Source organism: Tachypleus tridentatus, chromosome 11 (assembly GCF_004210375.1).
Source record: "Tachypleus tridentatus isolate NWPU-2018 chromosome 11, ASM421037v1, whole genome shotgun sequence".
Classification (NCBI taxonomy): Eukaryota; Metazoa; Arthropoda; class Merostomata; order Xiphosura; family Limulidae; genus Tachypleus; species Tachypleus tridentatus.
Window position 1 is genome coordinate 1900393 of NC_134835.1, and position 23387 is coordinate 1923779.

The 23387-nt window shown below is 34.3% G+C and overlaps 1 protein-coding gene across 1 annotated transcript in view; it reads left to right on the forward strand.

The window, feature by feature from the left end:
• LOC143231606 (puratrophin-1-like) overlaps positions 1 to 23387 on the forward strand; it is a 121449-nt gene that overhangs the window by 46943 nt on the left and 51119 nt on the right. The window contains 6 exon segments of the mRNA XM_076466131.1: positions 1644 to 1764; positions 2268 to 2367; positions 3467 to 3556; positions 7115 to 7231; positions 7330 to 7577; positions 12613 to 12751. Of these exon segments, the coding sequence (XP_076322246.1) occupies positions 1644 to 1764; positions 2268 to 2367; positions 3467 to 3556; positions 7115 to 7231; positions 7330 to 7577; positions 12613 to 12751 (815 nt within the window).

Sequence of the window (23387 nt, forward strand, 5' to 3'; positions counted from 1 at the left end):
GAAGCAGAAGTATACAGTTGTGTATTGTCTGTAAATTAGTCAATAAACTTTAAAACGATGTTACATAAAGGATGCTTATTGTTAAATGTTACAGTCATGATGTTAATAAAGCGTGCGCAGGCCATAAATCATGAGAATAATTAGGCACAACACACCAATACATATGAAATACAAAAGCAAGAAATAAAAAAATATTTATTACACTTGATTGATTGTTTAAAATTAAGTACAAAGCTACACAATGGGCTAACTGTGCTTTGCCCACCATATGTATCGAAACCCAATTTTTACCGGTGTGAGTCCGCAGACATACTGCTGTGCCACTGGGGGTGGGGGATTTATTATTCTTAATTTTGATTTTATTTAGTCTGGAAACAGAACACTTTCGGGTACCTGTAGAGGTACATCTAGTTCAAATAGCGTTGTAATTGAATGAATGAGAATGAAAGCCACTAAATTACCAATACCCACATAGTTAGGAACTACCAATACCCACACAGTTAGGAACTACCAATACCCACACAGTTAGGAACTACCAATACCCACACAGTTAGGAACTACCAATACCCACACAGTTAGGAACTACTGTTTAACAACTTTTTATTCACAATGTAAAATAAAATATTCCCACTTAAGCGCCATATTAGTTCTACTTTTTGAAAACATGTTATTGATGAAAAACGTGACAACACCTATAGATCTGTTGACTCTGTAAGAGACTTAAATAGCACTCTTTGAACTTTTTCACTATATTCTAGGTTAGGAACTAGAAAACATAATTCGGCCATTGCGATACTAACTTTCAAATGTTTCGTTTATACAAAGGATAAAAGATATTTTATCGTAATATACGCTTAATTTTTCTTTACAATTAAAGGCCAAGAGATAATATATATATTAAAGTTCGAAAACAATATTCATTGTTGTAGTTTTGTATTAAAAATTACATACGGACTTAGAATTAACCTAAATGTTTTAAGCGGACAGAAATTCTTGGGCTTAAGGACTAAGTTCTTTGGGCCCGGCATGGCCAAGCGTGTTAAGGCGTGCGACTCGTAATCTGAGGGTCACGGGTTCGCATCCCCGTCGCGCCAAACATGCTCACCCTTTCAGCCGTGGGGACGTTATTATGTGACGGTCAATCCCACTATTCTTTGGTAAAAAGAGTAGCCCAAGAGTTGGCGGTGGGTCATAATGACTAGCTGCCTTCCCTCTAGTCTTACACTGCTAAATTAGGGACGGCTATCACAGATGGCCCTCGAGTAGCTTTGTGTGAAATTCAAAACAAACAAACAAAACTAAGTTCTTTGTTATCGTTATAAATATGAATGTAAGTTTATTATACTTGATCACTTTTACTTGCTATTCATGTTATTTGTTTTCGGTTTTTAAATAGGTAGTTTACTTTGAAACATATACTTACGTTAGTAGGTGTTTTTACCATTGTGTTCGTGTTTTTTACTCTACTAAGAAAAGAAGCAAGTAAAGGACTGATTATTGATATAGTGTTGTTTTTCTTTTCAACAGTGTTAAGCACTGAAAATACAAGATAGTAAATGATTGGTTGCTCATGTAGTGTTTTCTTCCAATAGTTTTAAGCACTAGAAGTATAAAATGCAAGTATATATAACGTATCATTACAGGATGTCGTGACGTCACTGGTAGAAGTGTAATCATCGTGGACTTAAATACGTGGCAGAAACATTGTGAAGTTACTGCGCTGCACGTGGCCCAGTTGTTGATGTATTTTCATACTATCCCTAGGTGCGTTTATTATAGCTATATCAGGTTTCATAAACCAAACGACGACTAAAAACAACAACATTTATAGTTTGTGTTGTTACTGCCCGAACTCTCTTTTAAGACCATTTTCAGACATTCGTGACGGTTGGTACAAATTATCATAGAAGCAACTTTACTAAATTAGGGACGTAAATAAAGTGATACCTGATAGTTTGTGAAAAAATTATATAAGAAAGAACACAATAATTTAAAGTTTTTACTGCAAACTTGAGAGTTATATTTAGTGTTAAAAAAATATAATGTTTATGTACTGTCGCGTGGAGTTCATTTTATTACGCAGACTCGAATTATCTTGAAGTGTTTTGTTTTAGCCTAAATCAGTTAGTAAATTAGCCCGGATGAAGCCAGAATGGCAAAACGGTTGGTTAAATAAAACGAATTATTATTTTTTTGTGCAATAGGCCATGCTTTATTTATCTCTTTCAACAAAGAAAACGATATATTTATTTTGTTTCGACTTCTAGGAAGGAAGATATTTGTCGAGGATTCTCAGTACTTGTGGATGTTCGGGAGGTTGAGAATCCTGATCTAACAGAACTGGACGAGACACTATATTTAGTCGGGGTATGGTTTATCTACGTTACAGTATTACTGTGTAGTTATAGCTACACTATGTAAAATGCTTTGTTTACTGGAGCCATGTTTTGTCATTATTTACGTTTACAGTAGTATTGGATCCGGCATGGCCAGATGATTAGAGCGCTCGACTTATAATCTGATGGTCAAGGGTTCGAATCCCCGTCACACCAAAGATACTCAACCTTTGAGCTGTTGGGGCCCAGTGTTTGTTGGTAAAAGAGTATCCAAAGAGTTGACGGAGGGTGGTGATGACTATCTCCCTTCCCTCTGGACACTAGCGCAGATAACCCTCGTGTATTTTTGCGCGAAATCCAAACCAAACTAGTATTATTGTGTTACTATGATTGATATGTAGTCCAGGAGCGTTGGATGAGATGCCACGTTGGTATGTTTGTTTGTGTTGAATTTCGCGCAAATCTACGCGAGGGCTATCTGCGCTAGCCGTCCCTAATTTAGTAGTGTAAGACTAGAGGGAAGGCAGCTAGTTATCACCGCCAACTCGTGGGCTACTCTTTCACCAACGAATAGTGGAATTGATCGTAACATTATAACGCCCCCACGGCTGAAAGGGCGACCATATTTCGTGTAATGGGGATTCAAACGCACGACCCTCGAATTACGAGTTGAGTGCTTTAACCACTCGGCCATGCTGGGCCACGTTAACTGGAGGGATGGTATATTTCTCTTTACGTTCATAGTATTATTGTTTTGCTTTGGCTAATTTGTAGTTTTGGAAAAACTGAGTGAGACGATACGTTTATTGGGAATGTGGCTTATTTTTATATAATGTCATTGCGCTGTTTCTCAAGTTCTTTAGTGAATCAGGATATTACGTTTAAATCAGAATGCAGTACACTTTTAATTATTGTAGGCTGTAGAATATTATGTTATAATAGAATTAATACGTGAGTGACACTACTTGATGCTTCGATTTACTTAAAGAAGCGAGATTATTATATTAGCCTTTATTTTTAACTGAATTAATGGAATTTAATAAACTATCAACTCCATAGAATCACAGATAAATTATGGTAATAGCAGTAAACAACAGAATGATTGAAGTTTAATACACAGGTATTTTCAGATGAACATCCATAACACTATCAACTCCATTGTGATATGGATGAAGGAAGAAGAACGTCATCGGCGCTACTTTCTGAAGAGTCGAGTCAAGGTAAAAACAGTCACGACTACAAAGTAAACTCTGTCTGTTGGTTTTGTTTATAATGGTAGAAAAATACATTTATAACAAAAAATGTATTCATCGCATCAGTCAGTACTCCCGGTAAACTTCAGGGCTGATGACATTAAAATTTGGAACTTGATCTGAGATAGACACAACACAAATAGCTCTTTACACAGCTCTGCCCTTAACAATAAAGAAACGTTACATTTATTTTATTATTTTTTTAAGTTTTCAGTGCTGAATTCATTTGAATTCAGTTGCGTTGATAAAAGCAAAAAATTCAAAAGTTCCCCACTTAAATGAAAACAAACATCGATTGTAAAATACTTTGAATCGCAAATTTTAGTTACTGGTTTATATCAGCATTACAAATTTGATAAAATGTTGTCATATTGTGATGTAACCAGCCTCGAATACATTTCTTAATAAAACTAACTAGAATCAGTCATACCTTATTAAAGCTAAGAGTATGTTCGGGCTGGATTCTCCACAGTAGGTGACTTGTTCACGATGAATTTCAACAATGAACAAACAGCACACACTCCACTTGTTTTACAATAGTGTGTTAAAACAAGTCAAACTTATATACATATGTTCATTACAATGTCGATTGTCATAGTTGTATCCATATCTTTAATAATTGTATTCTTTGTCAAAGTCCACACAGTCTGATTCACTTACTTTAAAACACAACTGACTAGAAGAATTATTCTTCTTTACTCTATTAGTACAATACAATGTGTGATAATTACACTTTATAAACCTCCATCATAGGCCCTATATTGCTAAACTCACAATCATGCAATCTAGATCTATCTCCCCATCTCAAAATACATTTTGGACGCTCAAAACATTCCACACAATACAAGATATAATTTATGATTGATTCAATAATACATTAAAACAGCGAGAAAACTTAGAAGGTTCTAGCAATATGATATAGTGATATAAAAATCACTTGTCCACATTAACTGAACTAAACAACACATGACTGTAAAAAGTTACGTAAACAAACTTGCAATAAACTATCGCTTCTAAAAATAATTATATTTGACACTCAAATTATTCTAAAGTTGAAACAGCCATGTATATCTAACCCTAAGAAAAATCACTCAATACCTCAATAATATAAAGTAGAATCCACTTATACCTCGGTAGATCTACGTTCAATCTTTTCGACCTCAGTAAAGTAAAGTAGGATCAATTCGTACCTCAGTAAACTAAGTAGAATCCATTGATGCCTCACTAAAACTAAATATAATTTACTGATATCTCAAAAATGTTAAGTAGATCCCATTCATTACTCAGCAAAGCTAAGTATAATGTGCTTATATCTTTAAATAGCTGAGTAAAATCACTCGTACCTAAATAAATTAAACAAAATCAACTCATATCTCAATAATGTAAGTATAACCCACTTTTACCTCAGTAAAGATAAGTAAAATTGACTCGTACCTCAACATAGCTACAGAAACCAATCGTACTTAAATGAACTAAATAGATAACATTCATACTTCATTCAATAAAGCTGAGTAGAATCTACTCATACCCCAATAAAGCTAAGTAAAACATTCATAATTAAACAAACTAAACAGAATCCACTGAAATATTAATAAATATAAGTAGAACAGAATAATATCCCAATAATCTGGAATCAACTTATACTTCAATAAAGCTAATTATATAAATCCTCTCATATCTCAGTAAAGCTAAACAAAATTTACTTATACTTCAATAAAGCTAATTATATAAATCCTCTCATATCTCAGTAAAGCTAAACAAAATTTACTTATACTTCAATAAAGCTAATTATATAAATCCTCTCATATCTCAGTAAAGCTAAACAAAATTTACTTATACTTCAATAAAGCTAATTATATAAATCCTCTCATATCTCAGTAAAGCTAAACAAAATTTACTTATACTCAATAAAGCTAATTATATAAATCCTCTCATATCTCAGTAAAGCTAAACAAAATTTACTTATACTTCAATAAAGCTAATTATATAAATCCTCTCATATCTCAGTAAAGCTAAACAAAATTTACTTATACTTCAATAAAGCTAATTATATAAATCCTCTCATATCTCAGTAAAGCTAAACAAAATTTACTTATACTTCAATAAAGCTAATTATATAAATCCTCTCATATCTCAGTAAAGCTAAACAAAATTTACTTGTACTTCAATAAAGCTAAGTAAGATCATTCATACATAAATAAACTAAATAAAATACACTCATATCTCATTACACAAAGTAAAATCTGTAAATTCTTCAGTAAAACCAAGTAGTATGCACTCATATCTTGGTAAAACTACGTTGAACCTACTCATACCTCAATAGAATTAAGTAAATCACCCATACCTCAATAAAGATAAAAAGAATCAATTCATATTTTAATAAAACTAAGTAAAATAACTCATAATTCAAGATACTAAGTAGAATCTACTTATACCTTAACACATTAAGTATAATCGTTCGTACTTCAATAAAGCTAAGTAAAAATCATTCATACTTAAAGAGACGAAACAATATCCACTCGTACCTCAATACCCAAAGTGAAATCCATTAACACCTCAGTAAAACTAGGTGCAACCCATTGATACCTAAATGAATTTTTAAAAAAATCACTTATATCTCAATAAAGATAAATAGAATACATTCATACTTTAATAAAGCTAAATAAAATGATGCCTCAAAATACTAAGTAGAACCTACTCAATAAAGGTTAGTGGTATTTGTGAAATTGAGCTATTTTCTATTTCTGCAAATGCTATGTTACTATGAGCATACTATTTCCTTAGACAGTCAAATTCACCAGAACGTAAAACTCTGATTGCTAATAAAGGAGATTCAGTGATTGTACGCATTTTTGGAACCCCTTGCACTCATGTGTAGAATACATAACATGTTTATATGCATACTCAAAACTGTGCGATTTATTATTTTTCAGACCCTGTAAAAATGTAGTAATATTATAACTAACCTATAGGTATTGGGTAAGAGCAATGATCTTTTCGAGTTTAAAAGGGGCGTTATCGTAGATACTTATCTAACGTGAGCTTCATTATCAAAAGTTATTTCTTTACTGGGGTTTTTTAACTACGTGTTCTCTAAGACTGCCAGTAATAACAATGGAAAGGATTCAGTTTGCCACAATGAAAACTATGAATGACTGCTGAAAGGTTAACAGGTAAACCTGTAAATGGCAACAGACACAAGGTTATACCCCAATTCATTGGTTCCTTCGATAGAGGAGAGGCCAAAATTAGACTGCCCACAATATAACGACGCAGACAACATTATAAACAATTTAAAAAGGAAACTTGGTAACTAGTCCAAAAATATTTAATTCAAATGCAAACAGGAAATTTGATTTTAGTGATGTGTAAAGCCACTGGGGGTGGTTTAGGAGTGTTATTTTCAATTATCTTGTAACTCAACTCATGGTTTGTTGAGATTTCAAATCAATTAAGATTAAACACACGACAGATTTATCGGTTTCCTTTATTGTTGACTCATGCTATGTGTTTTTTATGTTTCAGTATGAGGTGGTAAGAAGTCGGGGAAAGCTTCATAAGTTTATAAAGAATGAACAGTTAATTTCGCAGATGGGCGGTAAATATGCCTATGACCACAAGGACTGGGTGACATTTAGAAAGGTAAGCTATTAATAAATATTATGCATTCATTATTTAACTCTTTTCACATGTAAACTTTAAATTTGTAAAGAGGCAATGTCTGTTTGATATTTTACTAGTGCATCGAACCATTTATCTCTGGTTGTCATTTCTATGGGCGCCACCTTGTGGGTATTCTACAAGAACTCCAAACAAGTGGTCTACCTTCCACAGTATTTGTAACAAACGAATTGCTTGAACAGCACAATAAAGTTGTCGGACAGATATTTCAAGATGAATGGTTGCGCCATCTGGAAGACGAAGGAGAAAATATTCTGAAAAAACTCGATTCTTTCCGAAGGAGTGCACCTCACAACGTTGATTACAAGTAAGAAAATAAAGTCAGCCAGTGCTGTAATTTGGACAAATGTATAAATATTTATTGATGTAACACCTTCTACTTTAACGTACGCAAGTATTAGTGAGTGCACATATATATATTATTACTGACTGTTGTTTGTCCCTGTAACTACTTTGTAGGGTGTGGATGGATCTCACCAAAGTTAGCATGGAGGTTCATAGCAAGATACATACAAATTGAGAGTTTACATTTTTCGGTTTTTACGGGCGTTTCTTTTACCATTAACTCACCTCCTGTGAATATATCTTCATCAAACTTGGTATGGAGGTTTATTGGGTCTATGGAGAGATAAACATATAATTCAGGTTTTTATGAGCTGTTTTGCGTGTGTTTTTTTACTACTTCTTCGCTCCTTGTTGATGAATCTTCATTAAATTTTGATTAGAAGACAAATGAAATTTGCGGTTTTACCTTTTATATTTAGCAGTTTTTATGGCCATTTTTTTACAATTAAATAACGGAAAGCAGTTTTTCATGTAAGAAAACCATTCATTAGTCATATATTTACGTAACTTCTGATCAGGAGTCAGGTACACCAACTTGTGTGTGTGTGTATATATATCCTAAAATAGTGAAACATAAGTCATCAACGCCCATAATTTTACATGAGTATATTAAAGCCATTCTTCTGTCATGTGGTGCATTGAAAGCTAATTAATAAGATAAACATAATAACTGACATTGTTTGATAAAAGCATTATTAGGGGTCGAATCTGTCTACAAACATTTATACACTTAGAAATAGTGAATATATGTATGTGACAATAATTTCATTTATGCCAGTTGTTTGTGTTTAATTTGGCACAGAAAACTAAAGTAATGTGTTTTATAAAATAAAACAAGACAACACCCTTAAGTACAGCAACTTTGAATAAGTTTATTAACAAAACCATTATTTTCCAATGAAGATATTATATCCATACTCTCAAACATAGCTGTTTTGAATAAGTTTATTATCAGAACATTATTTTCTAAGCTAGAACGAAAGCTCTCTGTAAAAGATTTAACACTAGGTTTAGGATGCCACATTAGCCATGTGGGAGTAGCATGCAATACAAACATGTAATAAAAAATAAAAATAAATACAACCAACATTTTTATTTACCAAAAGGTTATCAAAGAAGGTGACATTAGCAAAAACAATTGTCACATCGCACATGGTGAGTACATATCTGAATTTCACTAAGTCGCAAAAAAGTTAGTGAGATTTATGAAATTGGCGTTTGGCTTTCAAAATATCTTCAATGTTCGGTTTTGAATTGCTGCATCCAATCATTAGAATTGCTTTCAAATGTTCATCAGTCAACCTTGATCGATGTACCGAATTCACATACTTCATTTTTGAAAATGCTTGTTTACAGACATATGTTGTTCCAAACACTGATGCCATACCAGATGCGAACTGCTTCAGCTTTGTAAAATCATCTTCAGGTATGCAGCTGTAAAATTCAATAAGTTGCCCCTCTCTGTGTTTTGCTTTCAACAAGTCATTTCCTTGCAAATCGATGACCTACAGCTGAAGTTCCACTGGCACGTCATCAATGGCACAATCAAAAGGATTCTGAGAAAGGAGAATGTCACTTTCGATTCTGTCGAGATCCGAAAATATCCCTAAAAATAAATGCTTATTTAAATCACCAATAATCTTTTTCTGAAACTCCAAGTTGACATCTTCTGTGATTCCAGCATGAAACTCATTGAAACACTGAAAATGAGAGAGGTTTCCTCCTTCCAGATGTGCTTCAAACAATGACAGCTTTCTCTGAAATCATTTAATGATTCTATAGAGATCACAGACAAGGTTATTCTTCCCCTGAAGATTCAAGTTCAATTCATTCATGTGGGATGTGATGTTAACCAAAAATGACAACTTTGACAACCAGGTTGGATCCGCCAGAAGTGGATCGGCTCTATATTTCTCGATAAGAAATATATCTATTTCTCTTCTCAGCTTATAAAAACGAGACAAGACTTTACCCCAGCTGAGCCACCTCACCGCCGTGTGATAAGACAAGTCACAGAAATCCGAATCAATTTTTTCAAGAAATGCCTTGAACTGGCGATGATTAAGTGCATGACCCCGAATGAAGTTCACTGCAGAAATGATTGGTTTCAGTACGCAAGAAATATCTAAGTCTTTTCCACAGAGTGCTTGCTGATGTATGATGCAGTGTATGAATAGAGCGCTTGAAAATTGAAGATCTTCCAACTGTTTCCTGATCAGCCCCACCAGACCCTTCTTTACACCAGCCATGTTTTCCTCCATCAACTGTTACACCTCTAAACTGATTCCACTGAAGGTTATATTATAGTCTTGCAAAGTTTTATGCACTTCCATGGAAATGTTTTCTCCAGTTGTTCTTCCGTGCATGCTGCAAACTGATGCCAACTCTTCCGTGATCTGAAAGTCCAAATTAACTCCACGAATGAACACGAGAAGTTGTGACGTACTCGAGAGATCAGTAGACTCATCCAGTGCCAGAGACTACCATAAGAAGTTTCTAGCTTTTTGGCGTATCTGTAATGCGATGTTCTCTCCAAGTTCTTCTGCTCTCCGTACAACTGAAGTTGCTGAAAGGCTGATACTTTCAAAGAAATTGGCTTTTTCAGGACACAGCTCATTTACTGCTTCCATCACACACTCTTTGATGAAGTTGCCGTCAGTAAAAGGTTTTCCTCGCTCTGCCATCCTACGCACTATTTTGTAACTTGTACGAGTGACAGATTCATTTTCAGCAAACATTCTTGTGAAGAGATTATTTTGAAATTTAAAAATACGTTTCAGGGATTCAAATTTCTCAGAACGTAACTTTCCTGAAAATTTCAAATATGTTGACAGATGTTTTGTTTCATAGTGACGCCGAAGATTGTACTCTTTCAAAACGTCAACACTTTCGGTGCATATCACACAAGTAGCTTTCTGGTTTGTTTTTGTTTCCACAAAGAAGTACTTTTCTCCCCATTCTTCATTGAAAGCACGACACTCAGAATCCACTTTTCTTCTTTTAAAAGCAGCCGATGGGTGAAAAAAAACAGGATCTGAATATGAAAAACACAGAACGCTGTGAGAAAAGTATTGTACTGGTCCAAGAACGCACAAACAAAATATATTGAAACGTACGTTTGTCACAACACTTACCTAAGAACGAGTTACGAAAACCCGACTACTTAGAGAAATGAGCTTGCTGAAGTGGTAACCGTAGGCCGCTGAATTTACAAGACGAGTCGATAGGACGAGGGTTAAGTCTGCACTTGTTTTCGAAATCCTAATGCTTTCATAGATACGTGCCTCGATATGAATAAACGGGTAGCAAGGACGAAAGAAGAATTTTCCTATTGGTTAAAAATGCGCGTGACAGCCTTGTTTCTTTTTATCATAACGTCTTGTGTTTGCCAGCTTAAAGCGACCATCGGTGTGATTTATTTTGTTATGACAGTCGGACATTTCATAAAATGTCACTTTTTATTTCCAAGCGGCCAGCTGCTGGCGGGCCGGACAAAATTACCTCGAGGGCCGTATTCGGCCCGCGGGCCGTTGTTTTGTGACACCTGGCTTAAATAATAACACTGCACAACAAAGTTTTTGCTTCTTGAACACTGTTGGGTGTTCCCTATAGATTGTTGGCTGCTGATCACGAAAATCACATCCAAATTTGCCCATCACGTACCGTTTCATCGAAATCTTCAGTTTCACCAGGACATTGCTATAATGAAAAAACGATATCAGGGCAACTGGAATCCGTCAATGCTTGCTGACTACTGTTGGATGCTGCAACGTGATGCAGTGTACATTGAATACAAACGAAAATCAGGAGCAAAACACTTTTAATCATGTTGAATTTAATAGCGTATTAGAAACATAAACGCAATTAAATACGTTATTGCCGGTAAACAGTTAACTGTCTATTTCTAAGAGTTCCTATGTGATGAAGGAAAACAAAAACTATATTTGTGCATACCCACCAGGTACCTGTCACAATCAGCAAAGACTTTTCAGGAAGCAAAACTTTTCAAAACAATTGTTGTGTTGTGTAATTCTGAAAAGGAGAAAGCGTTACTGTACAAAACAACACGTGTCAAACACTCCCGGTATTCATCGCAACACCCAACAACAGTAAATATGTCTGGTATTTAATACAACACAATACAACTGGTGTTGATTATAGTATTCAGTACAGCACGAGTAAACATGCCTCTTATCCAATAAGACACAAGCATGGATGTCTGGAATTCATTACAAGAATAAACATGCTTGTTGTTTAATCTGATGGTAGCGAACACACCCGATGATCAGTAAAACACAGATAAACATGCCTGGTATTCAACAATGTCAGTAAATATGCGTGGTGTTCAATACAGCCTAGTACACATGTGTGTAGTTCATTATAACACCAATAAACATGCTTGGTGTTCAATTCACCCCAGTAAAAATGCCTAATGTTTACTATAACATTAATAAACATACAGGATGTTCAATACATTTCTGTAAAACATGCCTGTTTTCAATGTGATGACACTGAACATACCCAGTAATTAATCAATGAAACACGAGTAAGCATGATTCGTATACAATATAACACTAATAAACATGCCTAGTGTGCAATATAACTCTAGTAGATATACCAGGTGTTTATTATAACATTATTATATATGACTAATGCTCAGTAAAACATTAGTAAACACGAAGAAACATGCCTCGTCTTCGATGCTACAAAAGTATGCACGCACGAAGATTAAGTTACGTACGTTTTATTTTTTAAAGAAGTAACACATGAGATTCCATTAGAAACTAACCCTTAAAATGTTTATCTCACTAATCCGGAGGCTCTACTTAGGGAAGATATGAATATGTTGCAAACATAATTTGGATATTTAGTCTTTCAAACGGAAAATTTTCCTCATGCCACTCAGAAATAACACGCCAGAAGTAAATTTTTATATGTTCTAAAGATTCGGTTTCTTTTTTTAGACATTGTTTAATTCACGTTTTCTCACTTTGTAGGGAAGGTCTGGACAGAGGGACTGCTCTTTATAACGAACTTCGACGTGCAGTCAAAAAACTTCGTAGACTAGCAGAAAAACGTCATGAGAAGTTGCAAACTTACCTTCACCTTAAAACTCTTGAAGAAGAGTCTAATCAGGTTCGTTACCTTGTTATTGTTTAGTTATTATAGCACAGCCAATAGTCTAGTCAGGTTCGTTACTTTGTTGTTGTTTAGTTATTACAGCACAGGAAAGAGTCTAGTCAGGTTCGTTACCTTGTTATTGTTTAGTTATTATAGCACAGCCAATAGTCTAGTCAGGTTCGTTACTTTGTTGTTGTTTAGTTATTACAGCACAGGAAAGAGTCTAGTCAGGTTCGTTACCTTGTTATTGTTTAGTTATTATAGCACAGCCAATAGTCTAGTCAGGTTCGTTACCTTGTTATTGTTTAGTTATTATACCACAGCCAATAGTCTAGTCAGGTTCGTTACTTTGTTTTTGTTTAGTTATTACAGCACAGGAAAGAGTATAGTCAGGTTCGTTACCTTGTTATTGTTTAGTTATTACAGCACAGGGAAGAGTCTATTCAAGTTCGTTGCCTTGTTGTTGTTTAGTTGTTATAGCACAGCAAATAGTCTAGTCAGGTACGTTACTTTGTTGTTGTTTAGTTATTACAGCACAGGCACCAAACCTGGTCTACACCCTCAGTGCAGAAAACAGCTATTTAAACGCACTTGGTATACAGATATAACGATGGATATTGTGATAAAAATCATTGTATTTTACTTATTTTACACCTTCATGTAAACTAATTGTAAAAAATGCAATGTGTAGGAAATACTTGTAAGACGTTCGACGACATTTTTTAGCTTATGTCTGTGAAATATTTATAAAAAAGTTTGAACAGGCTCAAATGATCGTGATATGATTTTACAATTCTTTATGAAACTAGGTCACAATAGAAGGTTTATTTTCCTTCCAGCTTTATGCAATTATTCATAGAAACGAATTTTCCATAGCAATTAAGTATACCTTAATAATACGGCTCAGAGAATCAACGAAACAAATTCAACATTGTCTTGTTTATTGATTCTTAATGAGTGATTGTGAAATACTCACCACCTTTGTAGGAGTTTGAAACATGTAAAACGTTCTAGTAACCAAAGCTACAAGTGTTTTTTTTTTTAAACTTTTCTCTTCATGGTTCAGTTGATTTACAAGAACAGAAAACACATACATCAGTTTTGGAAGTGAAATGTTGAGAAAAAACTATGAAAGAGAACAGTGCTTGGCGCTTAAAAAGCAAGGCTAACGAAAAATTGTTCCAAATTCTAATATTCCTAAAATCTTATGTAGGACCGCTTTGTAATTACGAAAGCTTAGGGGTACTGACCCCCATGTTTCATGGTAATAATTGAATGCGTGTTATTCACCTTCAAAAACATAACAGTTGACCGGAGATATCACATCATAATGTCTCTAAGTCGGTGACTAACCTTTCTTCAGGTGTAGGTTCACCTGGAACTCTTCAGTCTTTAACATGGTGATCATAGAATAAAATAATAAGGTTGATTTCAAGTCGACACGTTAATATTGAAAACGTATAACTATATTTTACTTCTGTGCTTGACAGTTTTTTCTATAGCAATAAACCTATAAATCAAAACTTTAGAAATATTTAGTTAGGAATCCAATAATTTGAATTATACACATATATACATAGAATTACTTAAATAATGCAATAATCAGCATTTTAGTAACGAAAGGATTGATTAGCAGTCCAAAAATTAGCGTTGTTTAAGGGAATGGTTATATTAAAAGTTCAATAATTAGCATTCTAGCAAACAAAGGTTTTTTTCAGCACTTTCAGAATCAGTACTCTAGTGAAGGTTGTTTCCATTAAAGGTGAATTTTACAGAAAAAAGAAAACTTTGCAGTCAAAAGACCTACTCATACTGATTAATTTTGCAGGTTCACATTTGTTATAAAACATATGTGCTAATAAATGAAACATAGAACTTGGTGCAGAAAGAGCCCTTTCCGAGCGGCAATCCGAACGTTTTAGTTTTTACGTTTGCCGCTAGGAAAAGTACTGTGACGTAATAGTTGCCAAACAAACCGCCAACGCCAGCGAGTTGAATGTAAATAAACATGGCCAGTGGATACTGAGAAACAGAGGCGGAGTCTGTTTTGACTTTGTGTTCTGAACAGTGTCGAGTAGCGCCATATCAATTCGAACCTACTCTGAACAAACCTAGAACAGTTACTTTTGACACAGATCTGACAAGTTCTAGTAATGAGGACAGTTCCACGAGCGAGAGTAGCGGAACTGTGAGTGATACTGAAGAAATAAGATTATATATTAAAACAACATGCTTTATGACGTTTATGAGATTTACATTTAATATGACAATGTTAAAGGACTGTGTTAAGATTAATTTTATTATGATGAGTTATGGAAATATGTTATGGGGTTTATATTTGATTGTTTACAGGTCTACAATGTTTTTTTTATTAATACATAACATGCACTTGATTACTTCAACATGTTTATTATCTTGAAATGTTAAATTTGAAAAATGGTATTCTTCAAACTTTTCCATATGTAAAAATGATACAAAAACATCCACAGAATGATCTAACAACTTTTAAACTTGGAATATGCTCTATTTGGGATAGATTTGTCCACTGTCTAGACTAGGAAGTCAAGGATTCACTGACTTTCAGGTGTCACAAATGCAAAACACGCTCATGAATGTGAAATGTGTATGTCGAGTTACAGTCTTCAAAAACTTGTACTTTTTAAATTATTATATTTCACTAGTTATTGTTGCGATCTTTATACTGCACACATACCTTTAAGTTTGTTCTTTTCGTGATGCCAAAGGATGGCTTAAGAGGGGTGGAACCTGTTAGCTGCAGGCTGAGATCAGTCCTCAGCTCTACACGAGGAAAGATGGTGGGGACGATCCTGTCTACAGCCGATGGTTTTTTCAGTCTCAACCTGCCTGGCTTGAAACCCACGGAATCCAAAACAGTGGGATCCGACACAAAACTTGAGCGTTCCACGTGATCTTGACAAAGCTATGCATGGTGTGAAGGAGTCCAGTTCTTCCCATTGTCCATCCGCACCCACTGTCGCCACCTTGCTGGTTCCTTCTCCTTGCACGGAAACGAAAAGAAGTTTTTGCCTGATGCCGAACCGTTTTTACAAACATAAGCAACGCAGTAAACCATGTTATCATAAAACAAACATAAAGTAGCAATATCAAGACAAAAAAAATAGTCTCACAAAGTATGTAATCCGAAAAAAGCACCGATAGATTTACATAAAACACCAGCACTGAAAGGAACAAAATGGTCTGCGCGCAACGAAGCGTGTTTGGCAACTATTACGTCAGAGTTGTAAAACGTCACGGAAACAGCCAAACGACAGAGAGGAACTTGAGTTCGAGGACCCGCATATTTTGTTTCATTTTTCACTCAAAAACTAAAGTGTTTAAAAATATGGCAACCACACAGGAATTATACCTAACTAAAGTACAGTTTCTAAGGCAATTATTAAATTTGTTGAAAATTCGCCTTTAAGTTGAGCACAAAGCTACACAGTGAGCTCTCTCTGATCTTTTCACATCGCTATGCCACTGGGGGAAGGGGGAACTAGTGGTTTGGTTTGTTTTGAATTTCGCGCAAAGCTACACGATGGTTATCTGTGCTAGCCATGCCTAATTTAGCACTGTAAGACTAGAGGGAAGGCAACTAGTCATCACCACCAACCACCAACTCTTGGGCTACTCTTTTTACCAACGAACAGTGGAATTGACCGTGACATTATAACACCCCCACAGCTGAAAGGGCAAGCAAGTTTGGTGTGACGGGGATCCGAACTCGCGACCCTCGGATTGCGAGACGCGTCCCTTAACCACCAGGCCATGCCGGGCCAGAGGACTGGTAAAGACAGCTTTAATTAGAAAGTTCTACTTAAGTTTCTTTGTAATTAGCGTTGCATAGTGGCATCAGTTTAAATTATAAATCCAATAACTAACGTTAAGTGGAAACAGGGTTTACTAAAAATTCAATAATTAATGATCTATTAAAGAAAGATGTATTTATAAACTAAACATTCAATATTAGTGGAAAAATAAATCTTTGATAAATTTAAGAATTTCATAGTGAAAATAAACGTTCTAGTAGGTTATTTAATATTTAGTTTGACATTGAGTTTCGCCGTGGTTGATAAGAAGTCTTTTTACTGTATATTCGATACCACATTCATTGGCTTCTTGGTCAAAAACGCAAGAAATCAGTAATGTACAAAGGGATATTTTTGCACTTATTTTGTTGACATTACGAGTGCAGTTATGTAATAACATATAAATACAGAGACATTTACTGAGAAAGATTATATGAGAAACAAAAATATATAATAACAAATAGAGTTTATCTTCCAGTTGAAAAGTTCGATTTCATTTTCAATCGTTGGCCTATTCCATTACTTTTTATACATATTTGTAAAAAGTAAACATTTAGAACATATCGTAAAGTTGTTACAAAACAAGTCACGAATTTAAAATTAAAATCAGTTTTATAGTATTACAAATAGGATGATGTCAATGCGACAGCTTACCGCAAATTTTGTGAGATTACACAGATAAAAAATGGTAAATACGAACAAACAACGTTCACCATAACTTCTTAAATGGCCCAGCATGGCCAGGTGGTTAAAGCACTCGATTCATAATCTGAGGGTCGGGGGTTTGAATCCCCATCACACCAAGCATGCTGGGTCTTTCAGCCGTGGAAGCGTTATGAAGTTACAGTCAATCCCACTATTCGTTGTTAAGAGTAGCCCAAGATTTGGAGGTTGGTTGTGATGACTAGCTGCCTTCCCTCTAGGCTTACATTGCTGAACTAGGAACGGTTAACGCAGATAGCGCTTGTGCAGCTTTGCGCGAAATTCAAAATAAACCAAAAACAAAACTTCTTAAACGAAATAATAAGTGTCACATGTTTGACATGGTTACAGATTCTACAAACTAGAGCATCTAATGTGAAACCTATACTTATAACACATTTTTGCCTGTTCTATGGAGGAATTTTTATAAACAAAGTCTCGATTCTCTACTTCCCTATGTTAAAGTGTCCGTGTGTGTAACCCTAATTACAGCTAGTTTAATATGCGTTCTTGCTCACAACTATTAGAATACGTCGATTCCTCAGGGGAGATGCCTAGCAAATAGAGTTTTATTTATTAATAATTAGTACAAGTTTAGATTACGTAGTCCATTGTTTATGGATATTTATAATATTTACTGTAGCACTACACACTGTTTCTATGTTGTGATAATTAAACAAGTTGTAACAATAAACACAGTAACTGTGTTGTGAGAATTAATCACGCAGTATCGCTACACACAGCAACTATGTCATGATAACTAAACAGATTATATCACTAAATGTGGTAAATATGTTGCGATAATTAAACAAACCGTACCTATTGATGGCATACTTACAGTAATGAAGAGACATTATATATATATAGAAAAGATGTGAAATGTGTGTGTATGTATGTTTTTATTTATTCAGAGTTTCGACTTTAATTGTAAAATTAGATAAACGAAGACGTTCTTGTCGTGGTATCTGTAAAAAGTTCCCATGATGCTATATTAGCTTATCTGAGTCGGGAAAAGATAAAAATAAATAGGGTATCTTTTATTCTCCTGGTTGTTAGTGCTTCTAATTCGTGACAATTACAACGGTTTTCCGCATTGCTGGGCACTCACTAACGTTCTGAAGATTCTTAGGCCTAACAATTAAGGGATAGGTTGTAAAGTTGTAGAGTGAACTAACCCTAACTTTAGGTGACTTACCCGGGTAGATTAGAGTATATATATTACCTGTTGCGAGGCCTGTTACTAAGGGCCATATTCCGCTCTCAGGATACTTGGGGTAGGGGATAAGGTCAGGGCATGCAAATGTCACAGTTTTTTACTTGTTGAGTGAATATTTTGATCATCTAATTAGTCACTCATATATCTGCTGGTCGCACGACTATTGTACTAATTGGATTTCAGGACCAACTTTTATCACTATGAGGTGTTCGTTTGAAACTAGCGAAAAAGGATTAACAATATAAACGTAAAGTGAAATAATAACATTAAGTAGGCCTTTTGGAAACTTTTTTTTTCCTATTATAATAATAATTAAATTAGCAATTCAGGTTTATGTAGAGTTTTAAGAAAATATTCTTTGGTACTACTATGAAGCCAAAATATGTGTGTTTAACTACAATACAAAATTTCACAGGGTATAAGTAACAAAATATGTTGTAATACAGTAACTTAGTTCACAGAAAAGACGTAACACAGAATAAATCATTATTTAAATTACGTTGTTCATAGCTGGACTTGACATTGTTATATAGTTATTTCTTTTTAAATTGTATTAAAATATTTTTGTCATTGATTTTAAAATGATTAATTTACAATTGTTTATTGCATATCGATCGATAGGCGTCTGGTGGTAGTGTTAGCATATTTGACTATAGCAAGAAAATCGTTTGCTTATTCAGAAATAGTTTATAGAATTATACTAGATCTGGAAGAAACAAGTTATTACACAACAAAAAAGGGGATTACTCAGAGGTTACAAGATATTATAAGATATTCTTTGGGAGTTCGTTTATTCATTCATTTTTCTGAAGTAAGTAATTATAGTAAGTTAGATTTGTTTTTAGCGTTATGATACTGTTGAGGCTTATAGAGTTAAAATTCACGTCAAGAGTAAATTTTTAAAAATTGTTTATTTCCGTGAGAATAGTTTATATGCTCAAGTTAGTCTTAAGATGTTTGGAATTGTAATCCGTAAAGTATGGGAAGCGCATTAAATCACCAAGCAACTTGAATTATTAAACATCGTAATTTAATATGTACAACTAACGTCTCTTTGCGTTCGATGAGTATTTGTTTCTGGTGTCTACAAAACCCAATTTAATATTATAATGACTGGTGACGAATGTTACAGTATTTATTTTATATTTAATTTTTTTAATAAAACAGGTTAATGACTCGCACAAGACTGGAGTGTGTATGCAAATTGCTTTTCGAAGCACTGGAAACTTAACGTTTTCAAATAATAAGATGTGCTAGATTATTGGTTTAAAAGAAGAAAGAATTGGTTAAAATAGTTGTCTGAAAAAAAGAGTATGTCGATATTTTGGGTAATAACCGTAGCCAAGTTACAAGTCTTCATAACGCTAGAAAGTGACGTGTTATGAAATCAATGCGCATGTTCAGTGTATGGGAACCTCATCATCGGATCACGTTTAATATATCAGTGAATCGAAAAGCAAGTGCATAAACAATGTAGTATAACATGTTATTCTCCAGTCCTGAACGTCACAAGCGTAACTGGTGTGGTTATCTTCAGGTGAGTCTTAATAGCAATATTTAATAGAAGAATTATTATTCTCAGTCGCGTCTCCTACTTTATGTTATCACTGAAACTTAATGATGATCTGGTCAGTTGTAATATATTTAGGTTTTATGACGAATTTAACCAGTTCGCATAATCCCACTTTGGTGCGTAAAAGCTATGTTTATTTGCACATAAATACAAGCTTCTAGTTTTGTTCTGAGGTTATCCAAAAAGAATGTGTTTGTGGAAACTCACTGGGTGGATGTTGTGCTGTTTGTTTTTTAAATTCTACTTTAAAAGCAAATTTCGACACTTTATAATACATAAAACATAGACAGTTAAATATAGTAGCAATCCATTCTTCTGTTGTAATAGCTTATCCATTCTTCTGTTGTAATAGCTTATCCATACTTTTGGATGTAATAGCTGTTTTATAAGTTTCAGTACTCATTAATTAATAAGATAAAGTGAACAAAGAAGTTTAATTTTGTGTGTGTATATTTTATGTATGTATATATTTTTAGGTTTCAACAATTCTAAGATATCACAGAATTAAGAACATCCTGTACGTAAAACAATCAGTAATAGACATGTACATTAAAGTTACCAAGTTAAGAATTGTTTTTGTTTGTTTTTGAATTTCGCGCAAGCTACTCGAGGGGTATCTGTGCTAGCCGTCCCTAATTTAGCAGTGTAAGACTAGAGGGAAGGCAGCTAGTCATCACCACCCACCGCCAACTCCTGGGCTACTCTTTTACCAACGAATAGTGGGATTAATCGACACATTATAACGCCCCCACGGCTAAAAGGGCGAGCATGTTTGGTGCGATCGGGATTTGAACCCGCGACCCTCGGATTACGAGTCGAACGCCTTAACACACTTGGCCATGCTGAGCCTCCAAGTTAAGAACATCCTACAAGTAAGACAACAAGTAATAGACAAGTACATTAATGTTACCAAGTTAAGAACATCCTGCAAGTAAAACAATGAGTAACAGACAAGTACATTAAAACTACCAAATTAAGAACATTTTGCAAATAAGACAATAAGTAACACACAGGTGCATTAAACTTACCAAGTTAAGAACATCCTGCAAGTAAAACAATGAGTAACAGACAAGTACATTAAAACTACCGTGAGGCGAAACAAAGGAGATGTCCATATTTCCGGGATTACATTCACCACGAGATAGCAGTTTTCGTTTGTTATCTCATATCTTTTAAATATTTACCTGCTTCGTAAGATTTACCTTTACTAACTAAGCACGACACCCACGTAAAGTTAAAATATGACCCACTCACTGAGGGGTCGAAGGTTACTTAAACGTAACGTCTGTGCAAAACTTTACTGACGAAGTAAGTTCCATTTAGTTAGTTCTACAGATGAATTTGTATCTCCTGTGTCATTATCTGGCTGCTGGTGGTCTCTCGTGAAGGGTAGTGGCGTTCAGAGGTGAAAAGCAAAGCAAAGAAAAACCCTACATACATTCTGTGTTTAAATATTTGACTCATCTTATGATAATATAACGCTCACGTGGCTATATTTCATTTGATACTTGTTTTAAAACACGAAGTTTGCAAGATTTAAAGATGCAGTCTCAAGATTTTAATTGGTGTTTATTAGAAATTAGGAATAAAAAGTTCAAAAAAATGTTAACGTTTGAATTTATGAACCTTAATGTAGCTCTCATTTGGGTTTCCTAGTCGTAACTTCAACTTTATAATTTTTTCTGTAGGTTACAATTTAATCTACAACTATCGCAATAGAATAATAACGAATTTACTTTGTTTAAGTCTTCCAGTGAGTCGACGGTAATTTTATGGACTTACAGTGCTAAATTTCGGGGTTAAGTTCCCTCATGTGAAGAGAGAGCAAATAGCACATTCTGTAGCATTGAAGTTACCACAACACTTTGCATAAAAATGTTGGATATTTATAAGGACAGTTCTTTGAATTACTTATGCAACAAATTACTAATGAGTCCTTGACTTTGTTGGTTATGGGATCCCTAATAACACGAGTCACAGAAAAAAACGTAAAGAAAAACACCATCATTAATTAGTACTACGCTTTCGTGTGTATTTTAAATGGCAAACGAGTGAATAACCGGACTGGGGTCGTTGACTTATCTTTGAATTAAATGTATGTTTGGCATTTTATTACTTTAAGAATTTGTTGAAGGGAAAAATTTTAAATTAATATAAGCAAGTAAATAACAGACTGTTTTATTGATTTCTGTTTTGACATTTTATCTGTATAGTACGTGAATACTAAAGAACGAAATTTACATTTAGCTTTTGATGAACCATGACAGGTGTTTATAATAAGGATCGCCTAGAAATTTAAGAAAAATTTCAATAGAATATTCGAGCAAAATCCTCTTAAAAATGTAGAGTTGTTCTTGAAACAACACTCGACTTTCTATCTCAATTGCTGAGGCTTCCAAAATTTTGATCACAGGAAAAAGTTGACTTTCTGATTGTTAGACAAAATTCGTGTCTTTTTTCTTCATGTTATCGTTATTGTTTCACAAACTTACAGATAAAAAAACGGCTATAAATATTTTGTTAAAACCTGGGCGAACATACCAAATAACTTTTGCGCAGGTCATAGGATTATTTTGTGCTTATTCTTGAAAGATTTGAACGAGAAGGAGAGATTTTATCAGTTTTTTTTAATCGTTACTGGCCAAGTTTATCTTTGAAATCATTCAGGCACCGAAGCTTAAAACAAAAAGAACTAGGTACGCTGCTCCAAAATCTATGCATAGCTACTAAACAAGCTTCTGTGAAGGTTGTAGGGCTATTTTTAAGTTGATTTTTGAAAGTCGAGTGGTCCACCGCTTAAGTTTTTTAAGTTCTTCTTCACTACCAACATAAGCTCTTCTTCGAAGCTATTTAAGCATCGCAGAAATATAGACGTAACTTATGCACTGTCATGAAAGCAGGAAATGTTCCATTGTATACAAGTTAAAGTCTTCATTTTACTAGAATAAACAATGTGTATATTTGTACTAGTGTCTTCAGCATTATTGTTGATTATATTTTCACATGCCGCCACAGGAAAAATGGCTACGAATATTTTACCGAAACTTAGAAAATTGTTATGGACGCAGTAATAAGTATATCGTAGGATACATTTAAAACTTATTCAAATACCTGTTTTTTTGCCCCTAAGAATTTCTCTACGTCCTTCACCCTCCACCATATAAAGAATCTGGTGTTTTATTCATGCCCATTAACTTGTAAATAATTTGTGCAACTTATTGTGCATTAATTGGAAACTGCTACGTTGAGGATTTATCATTTTTGAGTTCGCCTTGTCTGTTGTTTCTACCTGGTTTGCTATGACTATTTCAGCGAATTTTCTTATAATAA